This window comes from Lissotriton vulgaris, unplaced genomic scaffold (assembly GCF_964263255.1).
Source record: "Lissotriton vulgaris unplaced genomic scaffold, aLisVul1.2 SCAFFOLD_1359, whole genome shotgun sequence".
NCBI classification, from domain to species: domain Eukaryota; kingdom Metazoa; phylum Chordata; class Amphibia; order Caudata; family Salamandridae; genus Lissotriton; species Lissotriton vulgaris.
In genome coordinates, this window is record NW_028240857.1 from 42,843 (window position 1) to 64,120 (window position 21,278).

At 43.3% G+C, this 21,278-nt stretch overlaps 1 protein-coding gene across 1 annotated transcript in view; it reads right to left on the reverse strand.

The window, feature by feature from the left end:
* Positions 1-6,848: 6,848 nt before the first annotated feature.
* The window catches only part of LOC147672507 (uncharacterized), a 40,888-nt gene continuing 26,458 nt past the window's right edge, over positions 6,849-21,278 (reverse strand). Inside the window, exon 2 of the mRNA XM_086947979.1 lies at positions 6,849-9,502. Coding sequence (XP_086804105.1) covers positions 7,078-8,271 — 1,194 coding nt within the window. The 5' untranslated portion in view covers positions 8,272-9,502 and the 3' untranslated portion in view covers positions 6,849-7,077. The remainder of the gene's footprint in view (positions 9,503-21,278) is intronic.

Consider the following 21,278-nt stretch of genomic DNA (forward strand, 5'->3'; position numbering starts at 1 on the left):
AAGTAAAATGGGGTGCATTAAAAATGCCTTTATTTAAAAGCTATCACAGACAAAGTAGTGTGCTGACTCTACAAGCAACCACTGTTTACTAAATGGATTATTAGTACATGAACCTCAGTATTTCCTATATTGCTGAAATTTAGTCTCTAATATTTTTGTAATGTCGTGTAAATATTTGTTCCTGTTAGTTCAGAATTTCAATATTGTCATGAAATGTACCTATTCTTTTTGTCAAACATATTGAAATATCTTTATCACAATTTTTGGGGCATTCTAAAAAGTGTTTTCACTCTCTAACTTGAAGCTTCCTAAGAAAAATACTGACGCCAGTTCCTGGTTTCTCCAAGATCATTTAGCTTTCTCACTAAAACAAGCACAATATTGATTTGAGAGAGGTGATTATTGTACTCATACGCACTGGGGTTTGTTTAGAAAAGACCAATTCCTTAATCTTTCGAAATAATACTTGGAAAAGTTTATGTTCCATAATTTCAGATAACTTACCGATAAAGATATCAGATAAAGATCCCCAAATTTCTTATACCTTGTGGTATCAAAAATATGCTAGAATTAACATTCTAGTTATATTTGCGATGATCAACTTTCTGGTATTTTAACACATTTTGTCAGTGCACAGAGTATGTTCCCTACATAGATCACATTTCATGCAATGGTCTGTGCTTGAACGTACAATGAAGGGGTAAAAATGCATTTCTACCACAATCAAGAAACCTTGGGTCTCTGAGGATTACAGTTGCAAATGAAGACCTAGCTAAGATGAAATATCCCTTTAAAAGGACGATTTCCCTCACCCACCATAGTTGGCATGCTTCCTTATTGGGAATCTCCTTGCACCATGAAACAACCCACTCACTGAGAGGGAGGAGTTCAGGCATATTTTGTTATAGAGAAAGGTATACTAAATACCACAATAATGAGCTCAGGGTAGTGGGGGCAGCAGTGTGAAAGTTAAAACTTGCTAAAGGGTATGTGGTTTCCATTATTTGTACACCCCTGGGCCAGGATTAAAAATAGGACACTGTGGGAGAAATATATATGCACTGTTAGAGTCAATAAGAGGTCAACATGTTTCAGCCTATTAACCCTCCAAATAGGTGTTTGTGGCATTCTTCAGGACTTAATCAAAAGTTCTGCCGCTCAATGTACTCAATCAATAACAAGCATTGTCATAGTCAAAAGGTCTTGCCATTGGGACCTTATAAGTGTTTAGCCATGCATATTCAGTAACAATGTGAAATAATTACTATTAAAAAAAAAGACTATAAACTAACTAAGCTAGACGTGACTTTATAACTGGTTAATCAAACGTTTCTGGAGGTTTAGTATATATAAACAACTCCTTTTTTCTATGGTGTGTCATATAAAGTTGATGCTTTAAATTTTGGTAAGAGTACACAACGTCAAAAAATTCAATACTGCTTTTATATTAATATACCTTTGAAAGCTTGAAGTGAAAGACAATTCTTAGTGGCATTTGGTTATTAGTAGGCGCTAACGACTATTTCCGGATGACAATGTAATTAGCATTTTTTGTATAAGATGTGTTAAAAGTATGGGTAGGGAAAATGGCTATTTTGGCCAAAGGCTGCCCTTTCTATATGCATGCTATATGCATGCTAGTTTTAATTTGTAAACAGAATCACAATTTGTTACACTGTAATGTTAGATGAATCTGTTTTACCCTTCTGGTAAGCAAGGGATGACGATGAACCGTTTTTTCGTCCCTGGTTTTAAATGGATTCAGGTTGGAACAGAAGAGGTGTTGGTTGACTTTACCTCAGAAAATGGTTGTTTCCCGCATGCTGCTTTCATGCGACTTAAATCCCTTCAGAGGAAGAGGCGGCTGCATGCCTGCATATGTGGCCAGATCAGTACTTGGCTGTTTCGGTTCTCCAGTGGGGCTAGAATAGAAGCTGTTAAGGGCAGGGGCTTAGCTTCCCATTGGTGCAGCAGGTGCAGTGGCACCAGGTCCCAGGTGCCTTAAAGGCCCACTGAACCCTGATAACTGCTGTTTGTCACAGTTCAAACAGAGGCCTGAGGGGCCTACAGAGCAATGATTATTGCTGTTTTCCACAGTCCAAATAAACGGCAGAGGTCACATTTCCTTTCTTGCCTTGGGGCCCAGGGCACACTGGCTAGGCCACTGGTTAAGGGTGCAGTGGGGAAGAAGTGGCGAGACAGGTGGATTATCTAAACAGCTCGACGATGACTTCATGCCTGGGTATTAAAGTATTCATTACAATTAAAGACTTAAGCAGGAATAGATATCATAATATAGGAAGGCCTATATACAAATGCAGCTCGATTAGCGGCTGCCTTTAACTTCTCACTTATCACCACTCCTAATTTACAGTTTTATATTAGATGCAGACATACATTGTGACCTATGAATATGTTTATCTATCTTTAGGTTCAAATGACCCATCTTTTCCATATGCAAGTATCGGACAGGTCGGAAACGCCTAATGGCTTTGAACTTGATAAAGCCACATTAATCACTGGTCTTGAAATACAAATAGCAGCATTAGGCACGCAGAGGTGTATTCTAAGTAATCTCATTATGTTCAGGGTACGGGAGAGTATTTAGGGCATAAAGCACTTTGACAAAAACATTTCTGCCACCATAGAAATTGAATCTTCCTTGTCCTACCCTAGTATACAAGTAGTACCACATTCTTTGTATACCTGAATTAAATAGGCACACAAAATAGTACCGTATTTAAAGGCCCAGTTCAGAATTACATGGAAGGTGCACTGTCCCAGACTACACAACGGGGCAGTTTTCAGTGGGTGCTATCATCCCACACAGGGGGGAGCACACCAGATTATGCTGGAAAAAACATGTGGTGCCCCAACGTAGGCGCAGTTGTAAACCACCAGTCTGCTTACATAGTAAAGCGTCTGGCAGCTTTTAAGTGAGGTGGCACGTTTCCCCTGCAGGTGGTTGGGGTCTGTCACCATCCTGTCAGGTGGGGGGTATACAATCAGTGCGCCTCCTGACTGCTTGTTTGCCTTTTCTCCTGTGTCAATAATACAGTGCAGTCCTTGGAGGAGTAGTCAATTTGTATTCATGAAAGACACTTGTGTTTCTCGGATGTGTAATCCCCAGATGATGCCTGAACTGTTCCCCAATGGGCTATTTGTATATCGTATTGAATTGTATGTTCTTATGAGGACTGTTAATAATAAAAAAGATTTAGTGAGTGTTTATTGCCCCTATGTCACTGTACTTCTAAGCACCTAATACAGCTTGTACAGTGGTTACTGGCCTCTGCTCACATACTTTATGCTTAATATAAATAGTGCACAATTTAGGCATTTGTGTCTATCTACAACGTGGACCTGATACAAATAGCAGTACCTACAAGATGGATGGTACAATTCAACAAGAGTCTAAGATACTCCAGCACAGATGACTTTGCATCAACATTACAGGGCATCAGCCTTGATGGCAAGCCAACTTAAAACTTATTAGTATTGTATACATTATTATCGGAAACTATACTTGCCTCTTGGATACAACTTTACAACGGAATTGTATTAATTTGTGTACAGTTGTGTGTATACAATAAAACAACCTCCCCACCATAATTGATCTGTCTATTAATCTTTTGGGGATCTGGAGTAGAATGCTACTCGCCGAAAAGCACTTCAACACTTCATCATGGGTAGCAAGCGCTATATAAATGCAAAACCTTACCTCTTCTATCCCCCCACAGTCTTTTTTAACACAACTAACAGACCAACATGTCCAGCTCTCATATACATTTTATATTTCCCTATACTAATTCACCACTAATCATTTTTGGATCCTAGAGTAGTGTGCTACTCGCTGAAAAAGCGCTTCAAAGTTCGTATGGGGTAGTAAGTGTTATGTAAATCTAAATACATTACAATTACTGTTTACATCGGGCTGCACTAACACGAGGATAGAAGTAGAGTGGGGATTAGAGTTTATCTGCCCAGAACAAAGCATACTACAGAAAGTGTGTGAACAGTCTATATGTTGTGCGCCTGGCAGAGAAAAACACAGCAGAGGTGGGAAGAAGGTAGGTAATCTGATGGTCAGACCTATGTGGAAAGAGGCAATCACTTTGGGCAGAAAAGAGGGCTTACACGGAGGACTACTTTGTTCAGATGGACAGCAAGAAAGGGAGGTCTGGAAGATAAGCCTGAAGCTCACTCATCCTGCAAGCAGAGGTGATGGCAAGCAAAAAAGCAGTCTTCTAAGGGGGCGAAGAGGACAATTATGTAGGCGCTCAAAGGGAGCACACATAAGATAAGTGAGGTCAACTCCCACTAGGGCATTACGAAAGGAGAAGGAGGAAAGAGATGAGTAATGCACTTCAGAAATCTGTTAACAATAGGATCGATGGCCATGCTCAAGAGTTCGGGGTACCAGACTTGGGACTGATCGCGTTTGATCTTCTTCCGCAATCTTGGCAGAAGTGGTACAGGAGGCGGCAACTCCACTCACAACGAAAAGGGTCGCCGAGCGAGAGCCGCATTGGAAACTCTAACACGCAGAACTGCTGACCTTGAGCGTTCTCTTCGGTGGCGAATAGATCTAACCAAGGCTCACCAGACTACTGAAAGAGACCTAGCACGACCTTTGAGTGAAGATGCCATTTGTGATCCATCATGCACTGGCGGCTGAGTTTGTCCGTCCTTGCGTTCAGTGAACCTGTTAAGTGTTGAACCACCAGAGATATGCCCTGATGTTCCAGCCATGTCCAAAGGCGAAGAACCTCTTGACATACGGTCCACGACCCCCCCCTGCCCTGTTTGTTGCAGTACCACATGGCGGTGGTGTTGTCCGTGAACAACTGCACCACTCTTCCTTTGACAGAAAGAAGGAATGCCTTCAGTGCAAGACGAATCGCCCGGAGATCCAGAGGGTTGATGTGGTGCCTGGACTCCGCCAGAGACCAGAGGTCTTTGATCTCCACCATTCCCATATGGCTGCCCCAACCCAGGAGTGACGCATCCATCACTACTGTGAACTCAGGTTGGGGAAGATAGAGGGATCTGCTGTTGCCCCAATCCTGGTTCGTGAACCACCACTGCAACTGACTTGCAGTCCTCTCCGAAATCTGAACGTCATCGGAAAGATTCCACTGGTGCTGCGCCCACTGGAACTTCAGGTCCAACTGCAGAGCACGTATATGCCATCTGGCATGATGCACCAGCAGGATGTAGGAGGCTATGAGGCCCAGCAGGCTCAGGGTCATTCTCACCGAACACCGGGATGGAGGCTGAAACATCGGTATCATAGCCCGAATATACTGGACTTGCTGCTAGGGAGGATAGACCCAAAACTGTGCTGTGTCCAGAACCGCTCCGATGAAAAGGAGCTTATCGGATGGAATCAGGTGCGACTTCAGCACGTTAACTGAGAACTCCAGCAAATGCAGGAAGTCCGTCGTAGTCTGGAGGTGGGAGCCTTCAACAGCCAGTCGTCGAGATAGGGGAAGACTGGAACCCCTGATCTGCGCAGATGAGCTGCGACCACCGGCATCACTTTCGTGAACACCCGGGGGAGGGGGGCTGGTAAGGTCAAAGGGGAGCGTGGTAAACTGAAAATGCGTGTGGCCTACCATGAACCGTAGGTAATGCCGGTGGGCAGGCAAGACGCAGATGTGAAAGTAAGTGTCCTACAAGTCTAACGCTACCATCAAATCTCCAGGGTCGAAGGCAGACAAGACCTGAGCCAAGGTTAACAACTTGAACTTCTCCTTTCAGAGAAAGTGGTTCATGTCCCTGAGGATTAAGCTAGGATGCAGGCCTTTGTCCTTCTTGGGTACCAAGAAGTAGTGGGAGTAGCAACCCCGACCTACTTCTGGCACAGGGACGCGTTTGACAAAGAGATCCATAACTTCCTGGAAGAGAAGGGCCAAATGATCCTCCGACATGGGATGAAATCACCACAAACTGCATGACCCTTACGCACTCCGCTGCTTGCGGAACTCCGCGTAGACCGCCAGAGTTTGTTCGTCACTTTGCGGAGTTCCTCACTGAGGAACTCCGCATAGGCTTAATCTTATCATGAAAAAATAGATATCAGTCATATGTTAAGAAACAAGGGTGAGTAGAAACCTTTTGGGTGGAGTAAAATTTAAGACATTATAATTGTGATTTTTTGGGCAATTAGTTGATTTTTGCAAGCACTAACACTTCTCTGTGTAAAGTAAAGACCTTGAGAGTTTTGTAACTTTCAGATACTCAAATTGTGGATTCTGTTTCAATTAAAAATATTTCCAGGCCTGAAATTTCTTTGGAGGTTGCATGCGGGCAGCCTAAGTTATCCTGCAAGAGTTTCTTGGTGAATTCTATCGCAACTACAACATGTGCCCTCTCATGTAAAGTCAGGTTGTTAGAAGCTTTTCTGCAACTCAAGATACGCCTTACTTTTCACCTGGTGTGGATGCATTTCTCATGTTTAGTGATATCTCCTTTCTCAGTATAACGTTTCTGGTTTTCCCCTCCTGTATATGGCTTTAGTCCAGTGTGAATTCTCTCATGTGAAATGACATTGTATTCAAGACTAAACCTTATCTGACATTCAGAACACACATAAGGCTTTTTCCCCCGTGTGAGTTCGCTCATGTCAAGTGAGAAGTAATTTGTACCCAAAACATTGCTTGCATTTCAAGCACTCATAAGGTTTTTTCCCAGAGTGAGATCGCTCATGAAGCATAACACTGTCTTTCAGATTCAACCTTTTATGGCATAAGGATTTTCTCTAGTGTGGAGTTTCTCATGGTGAAATAGCGTTTTTTCCTGCAGCTTTTCTGGCATTCAGAGCACTCATAAGGTTTTTCATCAGTATGGAGTCGCTTATGGTTAGTGAGGCTGTGCCTATCAAATAGGAATTTCTGTCATTCACAGAAATTGGTAATGTTTTCCCCCTGTGTGCGTCTGCTCATGTAGAGTGAGATTGAGTTTAAAATGTATGCTTTTCTGGCATTCGGAGAACTGATTATTTTGATGGTGTGTTTTCTTATGGCGCTTGTAACCATCTCTACCTCTTTTCTGACATTTAGAGCACTGATAATTTTATTCACCAGTGTGGATTCTCACATGTTCAATGAGATGAGATTTTTGTCTGAAACATTTTTGGCATTCGGAGCACTGATAAGGTTTTTCCCCAGTATGGGTTCTTATATGCTGAGTGAGACGGCTTTTTACACTGAAACATATCTGGCATTCAGAGCACTGATAAGGTTTTTCCCCAGTGTGGATTCTTATATGTTGAGTGAGACTGCTTTTTTGAATGAAACATATCTGGCATTCAGAGCACTGATAAGGTTTTTCCCCAGTGTGGGTTCTTATATGCTGAGTGAGACTGCTTTTTTCACTGAAACATATGTGGCATTCAGAGCACTGATAAGGTTTTTCCCCAGTGTGGATTCTTATATGCTCAGTGAGATGGCTTTTTTTACTGAAACATATCTGGCATTCAGAGCACTGATATGGTTTTTCCCCAGTGTGGATTCTTATATGCTCAGTGAGATGGCTTTTTTGACTGAAACATATCTGGCATTCAGAGCACTGATAAGGTTTTTCCCCAGTGTGGATTCTTATATGCTCAGTAAGATTGATTTTTTGACTGAAACATTTGTGGCATTCAGAGCACTGATAAGGTTTTTCACCAGTGTGGGTTCTTATATGCTGAGTGAGACTGCTTTTTTCACTGAAACATTTGTCGCACTCAGTGCACCGATAACGTTTTACCCAAGTGTGGGTCCTTGTATGTTTAGTGAGTCTCGTTTTGTCACTGAAACATCTCTGGCATTCAGAGCACTGAAAAGGTTTTTCCCCAGTGTGGGTTCTTATATGCAGCGTGAGATGTCTTTTTTCATTGAAACATTTCTGGCATTCAGAGCACTGATAAGGTTTTTCCCCAGTGTGGAATCTCACATGTGCAGTTAGAAGTGATTTAAGTTTGAAATGTTTTGGGCATTCAGAGCACTGATAAGGTTTTTCCACAGAGTGGGTTAATTCATGTCGATATAGACTCAGTTTGATTCTAAACCTTTTCTGACATTCAGAGCACTGAAAAGGTTTTTCCCCAGTGTGGATTCTCATATGCTCAGTGAGATAAGATTTACGCCTGAAACTTTTTTGGCATACTTTGCACGGAGAGTGTTTTACCCCAGTGTGGATTCTCATATGCTCAGTGAGATAAGATTTACGCCTGAAACTTTTTTGGCATACTTTGCACTGAGAGTGGGTTCCCCCTGTGTGCATTCTGTCAAATTCTGTGAGATAAGATTTATGGCTGAATCTTTTTGGGCACAGGTAACTTTTTTCCCTAACTTCGATTATTTTGCCTCGATTTTAGAGTCGGGCTTGTTTAGATAATGTTCAGGACTTATCTCTAAAAGAAATTGTGTGTAATCTTCTCAACACTTGAATTGAGCAAAAAATTTCGGGAAGCAGCCCTGTAACACCTGTTGAAATTTTTCTAACAGATAATAGTCTTTAGGTAATAGCCTCTCCGGCAGCAACTTAATTTGTGACTGAAGTTTTTCTCAAATCTATTTGTATAGGTTCTTAGCAATGCAGTAATAAGGTGTTAGTCTGATATTTAATGATTAAACTGATAAGTACCTTTTTGCACTGGTGTAATGGCAGTAACTGAGGCCGTTAGAACGTGCGCAGTACTATTGTGGATCATTAGACGCAGAACATCAGTTCCTTTTACCCTTTCTATGTTTGGGGTAAGTTTAAGGTTTGTAGTTCTGAAGACGAGGATTTATTTACATTAGCTATAGCGCAACGGTGCTCATGTAATCCATTTTTATATTTAACAGTTTTACATATCACTCCTGCACAACAGATAATGTTGAGGCGATTTACATAGAATTACAGAACAGTACACAATAAAAAGGAAACAATCTGAGATGGTCATGAACACAATAAAGTGGTGAATTTTTCAGGTTTTCCCAAGAGTGAGCAGAGCGGGTTTTGGTGTTCTATCCAGAGGCAGATAGTCTCAAACCTGCGTAACAACAAAGGCGATTTTCCAATCTTTCGGTTGTTAACGTGTCAGCTTCAGAGTCTTCTTTCAGCGTCTTTTCTTTGATGGTATGCAGAAGATACCTTTTGTTATAACTTTCTTTTATGCAGTGTGTGCTTCCTCTCTGGAATTACATGATGCTTTAGATGAACGTTATTCTGTCATGCTGAGGCAATTTGTCTTTCTGATAATATTTCAGATGAGGATGCTGAAGTGGTCTTTCTACATTATTTCTGATGCTGTGTGCACAGATACGGCTTTGCTCTGGGTTAATGAAATGCAAAATGAGAGACTTCACTTACAGGTATTATACTTTTCTCGCCACACCTAGATTTTTGGAAATTGTTTAAACAGAGAATGCTGGATTTCCTTCAGTTTTTCAAAATAATCCTTCTTATGGCACTGACATTCAGTTGCTTAGTGCTAAATCTTGCTTTCTTCGTCCGTAATTTCAATTACCTATAGTATTAAAATTAAATAGTTAATACATGTACATTTCCAAAAATATAATTTACAAGCCACATCAATACAGAATTTTGAAAATGTTGAGCTGTTTTTCAGACACAGCAGAGTGTAGAATGGTAGCATGAGAGTACTTGGATGTAGGAGTGTAGAATTTTCAACATTTTCTTAAGCTCACAAAGGATAAATGTACCCTATGGAGTTGTAACATAGAATCCCAAAGGCAGATATTAAAGTCATATGGACTGGCACCAAACAGATATTTAAGAAAGAATACTATTAATTAATTTGTAATGTAGATTTCTGGGACGGGAATTACTCATCCACGGACAACAGGTGCTTTTCTGCACAATTTTTTTCCAGACAGAAAAATTAGATTGTAAAGACGCATAAGACTCTGGGTGCAGCAGAAGCAGCCAAGACTTATGCTGTTGTGTTTATAGATTGGAGAAAAACTTCAGTCACTAACTGGGGGAAACACACAATTCTTCCCTGTGTTGGTGTTCAAAGTCGTTGACGGCCTGTGATCCGGCATTGAGTGGAGAGCGTACCGAGTTGAGCTGAGGGGTCGAGCCGAGCAGGAGTTGACGAGCAAGCGGAGCGGAGCCTGGGACGACTGCCCGGGTTTTTTTTGTCACCAGTTCCCGCTCCCGAAAGTTTCTCCCGCTTCACCCGCGTCCTGTTATACGGGCGCTTTAAGTTCTACAGATCTGCTGAGAGGGCAGGACCGGCCACTGCCAGCGTCGCGGTGCTAAGGCGCTGCTAGTGCTGCTCATGCGGCGGCCGCTGCAGGGGCCAAAGGAGCCTTGGCCTGCGGTGCTGCTGGTGCGGCGGCTGCAGCAGGGCACAGAGGCACAGAGGAGAACAGAGGAGCACAGAGGAGCACAGACTAGCCTTGGCCTGCCATCTGATTTTACGTATTTACTAAGCATTGAGCAGAGCTGAGCAGAAGAGTGGAGTGGAGTGAAGTGCCTACATCTGCCATCTGTAGTGGGACTGGCTCTGGATCCCGCTCTTGCTCCTGAACGAATGCCAGCATTCTCCCTTGTACTCTTGTCAGCAATGAATAGCAACGAACAAGCAATGAACAGTGAGTGGTGAGTGACAAGTTGCAAGAGGTGTGTGGCATGTGGCGAGTAGCTAAGGTTGATCGGTCCGTAAGTCGCTGAGTCATTGGAGTCTGTAATAAGTCCGTAGTACAAAATCTGAGAAATTATGAAAAGGGGAAAGTGACAATAGACTTTGACCCTCTTGAAGCACCCCTCGACCCCTGAATTACTCTGGATGCCTAGACTACAGCCCTACCTGGTGCCCGGATATTAATGAATCGGTTAATTAATTAATTAATTAATTAATTAATTAACCAGCAGCACCGGCGGATTCTGTACCGAGGTGTGCTTTGGTGGTATTTTCCCTTGGAGGTATTTGGTGGTGTTTTTGTTCTATCAAAGCACCCTTTGGTCTTGTCATCGGCCCCTTTGATTCTCTGAAAGAAGCAAGACTTCTTCACCTTAGAGGGTGTATTATGAGGTCAGGAAAGGAGCGCCCACCTTTCCCTCCTATCAAAAGGAAAAGAAAAATACAACGAACACTAATACTAGATACGTTTAAAATAAAACAGGCAGGTGACATATAGTCCTTTAAATCATCTAAGGTCCATACATTTGGGATACTGGGAAAGTCGCCGTCAAAGTTTGATTTCATGAAAGACCCAACTGGTGCTATGCTAACATTGCTAACTAACTCATGTGATCTTCAAATTCCAATTAAAGCACTGAGTAAAACAAATATTATATCCCCTAAGCAAGGAGTAAGTGAACCAGACCACCCTGAATCTGAAGCTGAAGTCGAACGAATGTCAAATTCAACTGAGGACCAAGTCAACCATTGGGGTCAAATAACAGACCTAGAGATGTTAACTATTCCACTTACTGGTCGTTCACAATTTGAGGATGCAAAATGCACAAATCTAACAATGGGAGATACTCGGCACTTACTACAAACTAGGCAGCCAATGCCAATAGAAGTGCAAGTAAAAATCAGAAAAGCTAACGGGATAGGGGAACCATCTAATTTGGGCCAAATAAATCAACAAGAGCAAGATGCTCCAAATTAACTAAATGTTGGGGTGAAAATCATAAGGGAAGCCAATACCCCCACTGAAATCGGATCTTACTCTGTCTAAAATAAATTCAGTTAAAAAACAGGACCAGCCGAAAAGGACGAATACAACAGCAACTCAGAAACTCTGCAGCGCTGGAGTACTCCGTATCAAAAAGACGTTTTGAATAGTAGTCCACAATTCATTAATTCTTGTGAAGAGGGAGATGATTTTCAAGGACCACAAAAAGAGGAGTATAAGGACCTATCATTCATAAATGGGCAACACCATAGCCCAGGTACTCAGGCACCAGGAAGTGGGAACGCAGGAGCAATTTGGGATTTATTCTTCAAAACCTTGCAATTAACTCTGGAAGCTTTAACATATCAGTACAACAAAAAGGAGGTCCAAATAGATCTCGAGCGCTATGGCATCCTCTGTTACCAGAATTGAGCAGAAGATAACAACGCAAAATAATCTAATAGTAAGGGCACAATCCCAGCCAATATCTACGTATGCAGAGTGTAGTTGTGCCCCACTAATTAACAAACTAGCTACCATTCCGGATATTTTAAAAACAATAATTGACGATGTAAAAGGGAATTTTCCTAATGTGGGATTTCAAACCATCAAGACCGACTGCCCCTCTAAAGGTACAATAAAATGTAAAGACAATATTGTTGTTGTTAAAGAAAAAATACATGATATAACAAAAGATCAAGAAGTGATAAACCTATGCTCGACACAATCAACAATGACAGACGCAGCTCCGGAAGTTCATCTATCAAAAAGGGAAACGAAAAAACAACGGTAGCAATAAATAAAGTTTTTAAAAGTACAAAAAATACAAATGCATCAGATATAGTAAGATTGAACACTGGAAACAACCATGACCAAATATCATATAGTGAAGGTGAGGGTAAACAAATGTCTCCAACAAAACCCTTTTAGTTATGAAAAATAAATGCCTAAACAATCAAGCTGATAGTATAAAAATGATAGAGAATGGGAAAATTCAGTCCTTAGAAATGTTGCAAGTGGAGGAAATTAATAAACAGGTGGAAAATAAGCCACCGCAATTGGAAACAAATAGAGCAAAGAGGGAGAGTATCAGAAGGGATGAAACGAATAATGATTTGTTAAAAACCTGGAAGGATATTAAATTACCACAAGATCTGGGAACCGAAACGAAGCAGTTACATAAACATCGACAATCATGGTCTCAAACTGTTAGTAATCATAATGGAAGGTTAACTGAGCATGCTCAAGGTGAAAATAGCCTGCAACAAATTAAATAAAATAACCCAGATCAAAAAGAAGGAGTGGTGCAGGTAATTATTACGCCGGAATATAAATCTAGGAGTAATAATGATATCTTGACTCGTGGGAACATATTAAAATAAATTGTGTAATGCAGTACCCTCATTAAAGAAAATTAATTGTACCGACATAGAATCAATTGAATTCCTCACAATCAAGAATAATAATCGCGAATCGACATTAGTAACTTAGACATCATCTACTGCCGCCAACCTTAGTATGCAAGAACATAATCTCTTTCAGGACTGGGGAATAAAAATAACAACTCCCCTGCAACCTTCCTATCCTAGCCCTTTTGTTTCATCAAAATTACAAAATCATAACCAAATGAGAACCAAGAATAATAAGAAATATTCAATATTAAAAACCCCATAGGTATGACCAACGGGCATCTTTTAAAATCATTAGACGTAAAAATAGGAGACCTATTATTTGACACTGTCAAATTTGGTTGGCTATCAGTAGCCCTCCATAATGTCAGGCAGGATTGACATCTACAATCTGAAGTTTTTTTAAAGGGGCCAACAATTATGAATGAAAGGGTCAGATTATGTTTGTGGAATATAAATGGGGTTCCAGCAAAGATTCAGAATAACCAACTAGCTACTCTGTGCTGTTTTCAAATCATTTATTTACAAGAGACTTGGGCTTTAGTTCTTTTTAGATTGGAAGGGTATAGGGTTATTACTCATGAGCTAAGAGAACAAGTAACTATGGCAGACCTTTTGGGGGTTTGGCTATTTTTATATCAACTGAGCTAAAAATGGAAAGTGAAATGGACGTCCCAAGTCAAAAGGATTATCTAATTGTCAAAATACGATACAAGAAAAAAATTATAATTAAATCTCTTGTAGTAATCAACGTATATAATTACGAAGAACAATGGCGACCAATTTGATAAATTTGATAATTATGATATTGCAGCAACTGGACAATGGCACCCAACCTGAGATTATTATTACCGGTGTTTATAACATGAATATGCTATGGTCTTACGATAGAAATGTTGAAATACAACGGCAAAATTACTTATGGTCAATTCCAAGTCTTTCATCAACAATGGGCATGAGGGAACAAAAGAATGAAAACATTGGCAAGACTCTTGTAAAAGAATTAGAAATAACCATAATTAGAATTAGAAACCGTAGGTCTAAGAGTGCTAAATGGGCGATTTCCTCAATATTTGCCACCAGCATGGACTTTTCAAGCAGGGGATCATAGGTCTAGAATAGATTATCATCCTGTACAAGCATTGGGGTGACTGGAGTGACAGAACTGCACCTATACTATACTCATGATACCCTCTTCCCCTCTAGGGGCATTTAGGAGTATCAGTACCGGACGCACCTGTCTGCAGCACATGATAGTCTGGCATGCCTGCACTATCTTTTCACCCAGACTGTCCATAAAGATGATTTTAGTGCCACTACACACATAGCAGGGGGAATCTCAGACGATTCGCTGGTGGAGGTGCAACTCGATGGTCCGGTTGTGGACTTCATGCTACCCCCAAGGGTTTATCCGTGATATTTATAAGACAAGACGTTCAAAGCTTGTATGAGAGATGGAGCAGATCTCTATTTTAAGGAGAACGGGCGGCCTGTTGAATCAGCTTGCGTGCTATGGAATGAATTCAAGGCAGGGAATGTGCTTTCCTGGAGGCACGCTTGGCAAGTGGGGAATCAGTTTCTCTCCCATTACACCATCAACTGAAGCAGCACACATTAAGAGCACTAATGGAAAATAGCGTGCACTTATGCGCTGGCTACCCAGCATTGTCTCTATGATGTCGGTGATAAAGCCAATGAGTTGCTTACATGGCTAGAGAGACAAGACAAAGGACGGAACTGGATCCTTGAGGACACTGACAACAAGGGGACGGAAATATTGGGAGAATTTTCCTGAAAGACCTGACCCTGCCAATGCTAACAAACAAGGACCGAGACGCACTAGACCAAGACCTGACAGAGCAGGTCACGGTTGAGGGGGTCTCCTTGCAGAGGCTGGAGGTAACATCGAGGAATCCAGACGAGGTCAGCTCATGGTGGACTCTCGCTCTAGGCTGATTGGGAGCGATCCTCTAGAAAGGAGCTAATCCTGCCAAAGGATGAGGCTTGAATGCCGGCCTCCATGACACGGTCCACCAAGATCCCATGGTCGACCATGTCAACAGCGACAGAGACATCCAACAGCACCAGAGCTTCTCTCGCAGGGAGTCCAATACTGCCAGTATTATGGTCTCCGTTGAGTGGGCAGGCCGAAACCCAGCTTAGTGTGAGTCGAGATAGTTGGATTGTTCAATAAAATTGGACAGGCACTTCACCACATGAGCCTCCAGGTACGGGAGCAAGGAGATTGGGCAGTTATTCAACAGGATCTGGGCGTCTGCCCCTGATTTCTTCAGAAGGGGAACCACAATTGCCTCTTTAAAGGCCTTAGGGACACAACCCTAAAATAGGGACTCATTCAGAAGAGAGAGGGGTGGACCTTCAAACCGTCCTGCCAGATGAAGTCAATGATTGGGATAGCCCAGACCTGTTTCCGTGGCTGGTCTTTGAAATCATACAAGAAACAGTCGTCGTCCTTCGTGACTATAAGAAGTTGTAATCTCTTGGCCGGCCTGTCCATGAGAACATGAAACCCACCTGTGTCAGCTGGCGGAGATTCAACAGGAATTGGAGTGGAAGGTGACGGAGTATGAATTTGATAATTGTCCTCCTCAGTAAGGAGGGATCTATCACCCACTCCCCTTCTCTGTCGTCGTCAGTTGTGTGTGCGTCCTCCGGGTGATGAGACATTGATGCCACCGGAGGGGTCGGCCCGATGATCGATGAAGGCAGAGGAAGAGGCATCTGTGGGACAGATGAGGCCGACTCCGAGGGAGGAAATCAACAGTAGTAGTAATCAAGCATATGTTGCAAATTAGAGATAAGAGACATGGGCATCTGCACAGCTGGATACTCAAGTGGTGGTTGAGTATTAGGCTCAGGGTAATAATCATATCCTTGGTCATCATCAATATCTTGGCATTTGATGAGAAGCTCGGAAGGAGTACGAGCAGTACGGAACCGGTCATCCTCTTCCAAATCCTCCTCATTAGCGTCATAGTCAAAAGCTACACAGGAAGATTTGGTGATGGTTGAGTTGGCAATAGACCCAAAGAAGAGTTCCTACGTTGAAGTAGGGAAACATCCGTCATTCCTGAAGGCGGCAAAAGTTTTGTTGAAGATTTCAAGAGGACTAGACACATCAAAGCTGAAGGTGGAACCAAGGATGCCGCCACCGACTCAGCGGTCAACGACGAAGAGCGTGGTTGAAGTTCCGTAAGGAAAGGCTTCTGTGCTGTCGACGAGGCAACCATCGACGAGGCAACCGCCGACAAGCCAACCGCCGATGAAGCAATCGTCGACGAAGCACCCGTCAATGACGAGGCAACTTTCGACATCGAGGCATCCGTCGACGAAGCAGGTAGAGCCTTGAGAGACATCGACCGTCTCGCCGGTGAAGAGGCATCTGTCGATGACCGACCGGAGACAGTCCTCTTTTTCATCGACGACGAAGTGAGGGAGGTGGCAGGCGAGCGATGCTTCACCGACACCATGACAAACGTCAATGGAGAGGACTCTGATGACATAATCATTGTAGGTTGAGGAGAAGAGAAGGTGGAAGTAGTCGTTGTAGCAGTGGCGACGGAAGTCTTCGTCGACAAGGGACCCATTTTTTTAGGCAAATTTGTCTCAGGAAGAGACTTAGATGCCTGAGACTTAGAGACAGATCTCGGAGGCATAGAGGGCACAGGTAGTCCCTTAGAAGGAGCAGGAGCCCTTTTTGAGGAAGAAGTCTGACCTTCATGAGTAGAGGTGTGGTCTTTCTTGAGCACCTTAGTAGATACCATCTCCGCCTCACTAACCCTCTTCTTAGAGATGACAGTCCTGAGAGCGGAATCACTCTCAACATCTGCTAAGGGATTATCCTTGGTCGTGAGTTTCTGTAACCACAGAGGTAGACGTCCCTCTCTGTCTCTTAAAGTCTTTTGAGGGAAAGTCCTGTAGATTTTACAATCTCTCACCTGACTTTCAGGGTGGAGGCAGTAGATACAAATTTTTGTGGGGGTCTTCGGAATGAAGCCGGAGTTTCCCACAAGACTCATAGTATCTGATGAGTGACCTCTTTGTAGTAGACAAAGCAGTGAAGATATTCTGAAGAGTTTCTGAAGAGAAAAGGTAGAGGTACTGAGCAGAGCTCAGGGAGACTCCCTTCACACGACGTGCAGTAGAAAATCTGAGAGCCCGAGCCTCAGAGGAGAAGGTTCCAGAGGGTGCTGTCGCCTGATTGGCTGGAGTTTGGACCATATCTAATGACTTGGACAAGTTATTAAAGTGACAAGTGTTTTCCTGTAAACGTCCATGTTACAATACTTCCTATTGCTCTTTTAACTATGCTTTTGCTATGCTATTGCTATTCTATGTACCGTGAGAACCCCACTTCGATGACGGGGAATGATTCAAGCATGTGAATCTATGAAAGATTCCCCATTACTGGGGAACAGCAGATTTCTCACTACTGAAGCTCTTACCCAAGTTGCTTTAGCCTTAGTCATCTCTCACATTGACTACACTAACTCTTTAGTTTGGCATTCCGGCATATCAATCTAAAAGACTGCAACTAGTGGCAAACCAGGCTGCTATATTAATCTATTGCCAGCCAAGAATGCAGTATGTCACCCCTCTTATGAAAAAGTTACATTGGCTTCTGGTAGTCGAACTCAGTGCATTCAAGTTGGGATGCCTCCTCTTTAAAGCTCTCCATGGCAACTGCCCAGTGTCTGTATTTACTCGGGTCTAGAGATATATCCACATTCAGGATCTTAGGTCTTCCCATTTGAATCCCCTAGCTACTCCATCCTTTAAACGCTAGAAATTGGGGGAACTAAGATTTGCGTTCCTGGCCCCTAACTTTTGGAATTCTCTCCCTCAGGACATTAGCTCGATGATATCATATTCTCAATTTTGGAAACTCTTAAAGACCTGGCTCTTTCGCCAGACTTATGAATGAATCACTTAGCGGCAGGACTCCCTTGTCCGCAGCGCCCTGAAACCTTGTGGTGTACGCACGCTTTATAAGTATTTTTAACATAACATAGCATTTAACATCGTCTAAATGGGACAACCTGGAAAGTCCATCTGCATTGGCAATCCAAGGTCTCTGTTTCACTTCAAAGTCTATTCCCTGTAGGGAGATGGACTACTTTAGTCATTTGGGATTTTCACCTTTCATTTGCATTAACCATCGGAGAGGCCTGTGGTCGGTTTGAACTAGGGAGTGAGAGCCAAACAGGTTTGACCTAAACTTCTCAAGGGACCAAACCACAGCAAAGGCGTCCATCTAAATGGCACTTCAACGCCGTTCCCTGGGGATTAGCCTTCTATTGATGAAAGCCAGTGGCTGATCTTGACCTTGGGCATGTTTTTGGGATAGCACTGCTCCTATACCATGTTCTGAGGCATCGGTCTGCACAATGAATTGCTTGACATAATCTGCAGCTTTCAGAATAGCTGCAGAGCACATCGCTTCCTTCAGCGTGTCAAAAGCCTTTAGACAGCTCACAGTCAAGTTCACTATTTGTAGGCATTCTTTTGGAAGTTAGTTCTGTGAGGGGTGCCACAATGGTGCCATAATCCCTCATAAACCTCCTATAGTACCAGGGAAGCCAAGGAAGGCCCTCACTTGAGTCTGGGTAGTTGGAGCCACCCAGTCCAGAATGGTCTAGATCTTGGGTTGTTAGGGTTGAACCTGGCCTCCACTAACAAGGTGACCCAAGTATGCAACCTTTCCCGGCCCTATCTGGCACTTGCATGCCTTGATAACGAGGCCTGCACTTCTCAGAGCCCACAGTACTTTCCTAAGGTGGATCAGGTGATCCTGCCAGGTGGAGCTAAAGACAGCACTATTGTGTTGAAAGGCTACACTCAAGGATTCCAATCCAGCAAGGGCTTAGTTCACCAACCTTTGAAGAGTGGCAGGTGCATTTTTCAAACCAAAGGGCATTACAGTGAACTGATAAGACCCATCTGGGGTTGAAAATGCAGATATTTCTTTTGCTCCTGGAGTCGTCAGACCTATCTGCCAGTACTCTGAAGTGAGATCAAACATACTCAGATACTTGGCTGCTCCCAACCTGTCAATAAGTTCATCTGCCCATGGAATTTGGTATGCATCGCTTTTGGTCACAGAATTCACGCCCCAGTGGCCCTAAACCTCATTTCTTTCTTACCATCCTGGCTATGAGGCTTGGGGATTAAGACAACTGGGCAGGTCCAGGGGCTCTCAGAAGGCTTTAGAACTCCCAATTCCAGCATCATGCTCACTTCAGCTTTGATGCTCTCTTTCACATGTTCAGTCTGCCTGTATGTTTTATTCTCGACCGGTAGGCTTTCATCAGCATCTACATCATGGATACACCAGCTAATCCGGCGAGAGGTCAAAAAGAAGAGCTCGGGAAAGTGATTTAGGACTTGTCTGCAATCAGCCTCCTGATGGGCAGGTAGGGTGTCTGACAAGACCGCACCTTCCACTGACCCATCTTTTGGATTGTCGGACAGGTCAGGGGCAGGTTCACTCTTTGCTTCCCGATCCTCATCTGGAACCATGAGCATGGTCACATCTGCCATGCCATAGTAGGGTGTAAGGCGGTTGAGATGGACGACCTCTTATGGTTCCTGTCAGAGCCAGGGCCTACCAGGTAGGTGACCGGCCCTTTTCTTTCTAGGATAAGGTAGGTTCCAATCCACTTACCTAGCAGAGTCCTAGGAGCCACAGGACCCAAAACCCACACCATCTGCCCTGGCTGGAACTCAACCATAGCAGCCTTTTGGCATTACCAGAGCTTCTGGAGCTCTAGGCTGGCCGCAATGTTTTTGCTTGCTATTTCTATGTAATTATACATCCTGGAGCAAAAGCCAAGCACTTAGTCCACTATATCTGCTAAGGTTCAACAAGAGGTTTCTCCAATCCCTCCTTCACAAGGCACAGCGGTCCCAACAGGAAACCCAAACAGAAGCTAAAATAAGGAGGACCCCACTCCCTTCTGTGGCCCTTCCCAATAGGCAAAAAGCGGGCATGGAAGTAAGACATCCCACCTTCTTTTGAGTTTTTCAGGAAATCCACCGATCATGCCCTTCATGGTCTTGTTAAATCTTTCAACACGGCCATTACACATAGCAGAGTGGCTTTGGCCACACTGACCAGGACTTATGCAGCGGGGGATTGGAGGTCCCATATTTGGACCCCTAATATTATGCCGTTCAATTGCAACACGCAGCTCGATGGCTCTACACAGGCCCTAGTTGGGAAATGCGGCTCTTGGCGGGAATGGTGGACGCTGGTTGTCTTCCAGAGCTGTTAATGGATGGAATCGGGAACACCGAGAGATACTCCATATATTGTGCGACAGATGGCCAGAGTATGGCAATGGTTTGTAGTGAGAGAACTTAAGTGCGCACCATTCCATAGGGAGCTCCCAATCTGGATATTAAAATCAATCAGGCAGATAGCACTCAGTATGTCCTTCCAGGCATGGAGGGAGGGGGCTGCGAGCAATAGGGTGAATTGTACCCAGATGAGACTTATCCCCTTTAAACATGCCCGCAAAGAGTTTGGTCTAAGCCAGGGGTAATTTTTACAACATGTGGTGCTTGGCAGACACAACTAAGCACACCTGGCCATGCTATCCGACAGCTCCGCCGCATACTCAAACCCTTGAGATACTGCTAACGTATGGAGCGTGTAGACACCTAATTATGCATCTTTACAGAACAATGTGATCAAGTACAGTAGGCACTACACACGGGCCTTACATTCCAATGGAAGATCAAGACTGGCAGCGGGCCTATGAACTAATACGCATGGTTTCTAGTAATGCCCATTTTCGACTGATACATTATAATTTTCTGCATAGAACCTACTTAACGCCACAACATCTTCATCGAATGGTCGGGTCTTGCCCAGATATATGCTTGCGCTGCAACACTGTGGGGTCTGATTTCTTACATTAACCATGGTCCGGCGATGAAATATACTCCTTCTGGCAACTAGCTGTCGAAGAAATGGTTCATGCCACATAACTAAGTATTGAGCTGACACCCAAATACTGTTTATTAGGCCTCTTTAGATGCCAGAATGGCACAAGATAACCTATACATTTCGTCAGTCGCCTATGGTCCTGGCATGATGTAGAATTGCAATCACATGGCTGCCCCAGATTGCCCCAATGATTGCGCTCTGGCATAGAGATGGGCCTCTTCTTCTATGGCAGACGCTTCTATCTCGTCTTATTCAGATTCTTTCCCAAAG